This window comes from Lactuca virosa, chromosome 2 (genome assembly GCF_052849685.1).
Source record: "Lactuca virosa cultivar CGN04683 chromosome 2, Lactuca_virosa_CGN04683_v6, whole genome shotgun sequence".
Taxonomy (NCBI): Eukaryota; Viridiplantae; Streptophyta; class Magnoliopsida; order Asterales; family Asteraceae; genus Lactuca; species Lactuca virosa.
Window position 1 is genome coordinate 246,141,669 of NC_136427.1, and position 5,802 is coordinate 246,147,470.

Here is a 5,802-nt window from a genome sequence, read left to right on the forward strand (position 1 = left end):
ACCCATTTGGGGTTTGTATGTTTATATGCAACCTTTATGAACTCACTCAGCAGGGGCTGACACTTGTGTCTTTTCTCTTTTGTGTCTTATGATTGGTGTAAGCAGCTTAGGGGTTTGACCTTGTTGAGAGGGGTTACTTATGGGGTAATTATGCTAATTAGATGATACCATTTTGGATACGTCAGATGTTTTATCAAATTAAACAATTAAACATTTACTTTTGTTATGTTTCAAATGATTTGAAATTATGATTTGATTTTGAGGTAATGTGGTGATTTGAACATGTTTTGAAATAAATAACCAAGTCTTTTGCTAACGTATTATGTTAAAAAGTGTTTTAAAACAAAAGAAAAAAAATATGGTAGAAATCACGACGTTACACAACATGACAACATCCTAGGTCTACCTTAAATACATCACACTAAATCTTGGGTTTATATTTAGGGTAACAAATCCGACAGTCGCTTCGTGTTTTTCTCTGACACGATTCAACACGAGAAAGTTTTATGTAACATGAACACGACACAACACAATGTTTTTTTTAACTAACACAAAAATAAATCAATTAAAAAATGACAAACATGACACGATAAAGATAACATAAAATAACAATTAGTTTATTTAATTAATAACCAAAAGGCTTTTGGCCTAGCGGTAAGAAGTGACTCTTTCGATTAAGAGGTCATGAGTTCAAGTCGCGTTGGAGGCATATGTGGTAATTTAAGAGTATATTAGTTCGCCGTTCAAAAAAAGTTTATTTAATTAATACTTAATCATACATAACACGAAAAAACACGACAAACAAATGTTAAATCGTGTTGAATTATGAACGTGACACGGCGTCTTGTTTTTTTACACGTGACACGAACATGACACAAATTCAAATTTTAGTTTCATCCTAATTTTGCATCAAAGTTTAAGGGTGTTACAAGTTACGAACATAATGCTCATTTTAAGTCACCTTAAATATCCATTCCTCTAAATGCAACCAAACTGCATAAAATAAAAAAATATGAACTTACTCTATCAACACCTTTCTCGCTAGTTTTATCTGTATTTCTTCATTAAATTGTTGCTTACTTTTTGCCTCGTTGTTGCTTACCTGTTTGTTGCCTGTTGTCCAGAATATAAAAGGCCCAAAAAGTCGGACCATTTTCATTTGGTAAGGGCTAGCAAGGAAGAAAGCCTAATACGAAAGCCCAAAATAGTTTGTTTCAATGCCCAAAGTCCCAAACTGACATCTTTACGAATTCGGAGAATTCTTCTCCGTCAAGCTGGGCGACGACGAAGAGTCGAAGACAGGAGGGATCAGTCCGAACACCGATCTATTGTTGTTAGTTGATAACAGCTGAAAGTTAGCTTTCAGAAGGTAAGATCTTTATTTCTGTTGCCGGCTAGTAATTGATAAGATTTGCTGCTTATGTGACGAACCCTATGAGGAAATATCGCGCTCCCTGTTTCTGGTTGATTTTGTTAATTGTTTGGAATTTATGCATTATTTAAGGGGAAGAGAAGGAACTGTTGTGTTATTAATGGTGCCCATAACCTGTTTGCTAAATTGCCTAAGTGCGTTTTGCTTCCATTTTTATTTATTTTGGTTCGAGACACGACAATCCCTTGCCTTTATGCGTTAGTTTAGGGCTCATTAAGCACAGATGCAAGATAGATGTTAAGCAGGCATCACTACCATCATATCATCATATGTACAGTTTGCTAATACACATCGCTAGATTAACAGTGACTTTTAGGGACGAAAACTCAACTAGCGTGACTGAAATAACAATGTGAGTCACTCGTTCAAGAGCTTTGGTCTGGACGGGTGCTTGCTCATATATACATTTGCTTTCTATCGTGTACATATCAATACATTGTAATCAAATTAGATCGCTGTAATCACACATTTATGCTGTATATTTTTAGGGTTTTGACCATCTTTCTAAAGTAATGCATTTTTTTCTAGTTTTCTTGGTTAAAGACCCCAGAAGGCACCAAAGGCACTCAGAAAGAAAAAGAGATAACAAAAGAATGAGTATAGAGAAGGAAGAAGTGGTAGTTTTACCTAGAAGAAAGGTATCATGCACTACCTCCTTCGATAATCTCTGGTTTTGCTATTGTAAGTCCTTGCTCTCACTTTTTCTCTTTCTCTTCCCTGTGTATGTGTATGTCTGATTTTTATATGCACATGAATTCAAGATTTATGATGCCCTCTCATTGAATCTAGAAAAAAAAAGTATCTATACATATTTAATATGCGACTGAAACTTTTTGTGATCATGGCAGCTCCAGTACATCAATTGCAACAATATTATAGACTTGGATCCCTTGATAACTGTTCTGGGAAGTGGAATGCTATGATTGATTGCTTAAAACTGAAAACAAAAAGGTCTCATGAAGTTCAGGTACTTTCATCTCCTTATTATAATTTGTAAACAATGTATTGTTACATATTATCTCATGTTTTTTACTATAAACGTTTACACTTATATATATATATATATATATATATATATATATATATATATATATATACTTCTAGGAAGTGTAGTTTTGTTTTTACAGTTCTAGAGCCCATTCAACTTCAAACCATGCTATGTTATATTGACATAATCTAATCTTAATTGTTTTTTTCATTTTCATGTCCTTAGCATGTAAGTAACATGAAAGTGGTGGGATGGGTGTATCATGTATGTTGTACATTATTTTAACATACATGATACATGCTACTATCTATCTATCTCTTGAGTCCTTGGTACAAAGCATAGATATTAGATTATATTCCACTTGCGTAAGTGGTTTTGCTTTTCTTTTGGCTAAAGCATCTTTGATATGAAAAGGAAAGAGGACACCAACTTTTCTACAAATCATCATCCATCTTTTGAATTCCTGTTTAGGACCTTTTCAGGGAGCCTTTCTAGCTCTTTAGTCTTTTTGTTCTTTAGAAAAAGTGAAGACTCAATTAAGAGAACTAACAAGATTCAAGTAATGAATGGCAGGAAATTCTTGAAACCCGTGAGAAAGAAAAGACCCACATTTGGTCTTTTAGGACGCCAGAAGAAGCAGCATCTCATTGGAATGACTTGTTTGGACATGTAAATGATGCCGAATGAGAGGTTTATTAGGAGGGGTGTTATAGTAATTTTCCTCAAAAAATGACAAAATATAGATAAGAAGAAACTTTAATGATGAAAGCGGATATTTTATTTATGAAATTTGTTTTGTTAATTAATGGGTAATTCGAACAATAATTACGGGGATCCATTCCCTCAAAAAGTGGTAAATTTTGTAAAACGTTATACTCAAGTGGGCCTATGTATCCTAGACTTTGGGTACAAAGCGATGAAAATGATTCAATGATTGTACAATGATACTATAGTCATTAAATGGATTTCTTGTTGAACTCGATTTAAATTAATATTGTTTAATTATCCAAAGGCAAAAAATTTATAACGTTATGATTCTTCTTGTTTATTTGTTTGTCGGTTGAAGGTGACAAATGACAACCGGGGGTATAGAGCATTGAAGTGTCATTGGCCATTAGTTTTGAGTATATCATCAATTATTATTTTTCCCACCGACGATGTATGTTGCATCAACTTTCAATTTTCAAGTATCTCTATCAAATATAATCACATCATCATATGACATGTATCCTAAATTGATCTTTAGACAAAATGTCATTTTTGCTTGATGTTTTTAAGGATTGTTAGTTGTGACGTGTAAGTAAATAAGAAATTAAAGATGATAAAGCAAAAGTAAAGTATTAGGTAAACTAAAAGCAATGGAATGGGGTGGGGTGGCTATATTTAGTAAGAATTGGTAGGGCTAAAATGGACAAATAAAGTAATACTTTAAGGACTCAAAGTCAAAGACCAAGATTACGAAAATTTATTTTGAATTTTGAACATGGATTTAGGTTTTAATAACTGTGGCTTAATTCGTGGAACTTGCTTACCCGTTTGATTGATTGATTGATTTTGTAGAAAATAACATTCAACCATAAAATCAGGATTTTTATTTTTATTTGATGAAGATATGATATGGAGTTTGTTTATAATTAGTAATTACAAATAATTACATTAAAAGGAATGGTATATTGGTATATTAGTATAGTATTTGCATGTTGTGGCACTCTTTCCGTCTTTCGACTGTTTGTCCGTTGAATGGTCTTTATCAAGCTTTCTTCAGCAGCTATTTAAAGCCTCTCCTACTACTAGTTGAATATTTGTATATTATTATGCCTCTACTCTTTTTCCTTTTTTTTCCCTTTTCTTTTAAATCATAGATTAGAAAACTCATCTTGGAACCAAAAACCAAAAAAGTGGGTCACCTAAAAGAATACAATTATTATGTAATGGTTAATAATATGTAAAGGTAACAAATTGTTTTTATGTATATACTTTGTACACCATTTTGTTAAAGTTAAATACAATCTGTTCAAAAAGCCATTAGTTTCATCGATAATAGCATGTTAAAAGGCCAATTTCACGAGTCTATGTGGATATTATGTGGAAATTCGTTATTGAATTGTAACGGTAAGTAATGTTCATGGAACTTTTTTTTTACATGATTAACCATTGAAATTATCAAATACTTTTAAAAAACACTACATGTTTCATGTAGTGATCGAACAATCCCATACGATTTAAGAATGAATTTATGATCTGAAATCGGTTTGAAAACGATTCAAACCGATTTAGGAACTAGTCCGGTTTAAAGCCGAGCTAACGGTTATACCAGTTTGAAGACTTTACTATTGAAACTGGCTTTCAAACCTATAAAAAATGATTTTCATATAGTAAAAAATGTTGTTTTCATTCATTATTTCTTCAAATGTTTTAGGGGTAGGATGTATGAGATACACATTTCTAAAAATTAAAAGTTGAAAAATTTCCGGAAAAAAAACATTACATCATGGAAAAGCAATGTGATGCTTATTGGTCCGTTTCCGATTAACAATCAAAATTTTGTTAAATTCTGAGACCGAAAGCAAACATAGGTTTTTTAAACTGGTTTTGAAGCGATCATAACCGGTTTCTATAGGTTTATATACTTTTGCTTGGAAACTAGTTTGGACTCAATTCAATTTTAACTTTGTTGACCAAAACCAATCCGATTTGAGAAATAAATTCGGTATTGTTCATGGTACACATATATGTTTATTTTAGTGCCATTAGAATACCCAATATCCAACACTTGTCTATAATCAACATTAGTGATTAGTTTTCAATACTTTCAAACCATCTGTCAATAACTAGTTAGGAGCACATCATTTAGTTAACTTATCTACAAGCATGATGAATTCATTAAGCCCGCATACAATTAGAAATCCACATCTTCAACTGATCCAACCACACCATTGTAGTATATGAGAGGTTTAGGAAGGGAAAACCCTATATGATTTAGGTCAACCGTTAATAAAGTACCTGGAGAGATAAAAGTCATGACATTGGCTTCAATAATTCAGAACTCGAGCTTAATCGTTCCTTCAACTTCATCAATAGAGCTTAAATTGTTTGTAATGGTTTACTATCCTAATTTACCACCTTTAAAACCTTCGATGGTTGAATATTACTTAAATATGTTTACTTTGCTAACTAATTTCCAAGTAATATCCACATAGGCATTATATTTAGTTAGGGATGTTATCGATTTAAAATGCTATTAACGATGAAACTATTGATTTTTGAACGTATTTCATAACTTTAGTTATAAACAATATACAAAAAATAATAATTAATAGGTGAGTAATTATGAGCGTAAAAAACATTTAGTTACTCATACAAGTCATTTAACCCTTTCGTA

The 5,802-nt window shown here is 32.1% G+C and overlaps 1 protein-coding gene across 1 annotated transcript; it reads left to right on the top strand.

Annotated features, from left to right (window-relative positions):
- The first annotated feature begins 1,193 nt into the window (after positions 1-1,193).
- On the top strand, positions 1,194-3,408 carry LOC145160685 (uncharacterized). Its single transcript, XM_079079967.1, has 4 exons — positions 1,194-1,369; positions 1,961-2,113; positions 2,281-2,399; positions 2,994-3,408. Exons 2-4 carry the CDS (start codon positions 2,026-2,028, stop codon positions 3,105-3,107), a joined length of 321 nt encoding a protein of 106 aa, XP_078936093.1. The 5' UTR covers positions 1,194-1,369; positions 1,961-2,025; the 3' UTR covers positions 3,108-3,408.
- Positions 3,409-5,802: the final 2,394 nt, after the last annotated feature.

Coding starts and splice junctions, on each gene's coding strand:
- LOC145160685 (XM_079079967.1), top strand. CDS start 2,026: ATGAGTATAGAGAAGGAAGAAGTGGTAGTTTTACCTAGAAGAAAGGTA. Junction 2,114..2,280: donor TAATCTCTGGTTTTGCTATT/GTAAGTCCTTGC, acceptor TGATCATGGCAG/CTCCAGTACATCAATTGCAA. Junction 2,400..2,993: donor AAAGGTCTCATGAAGTTCAG/GTACTTTCATCT, acceptor AATGAATGGCAG/GAAATTCTTGAAACCCGTGA.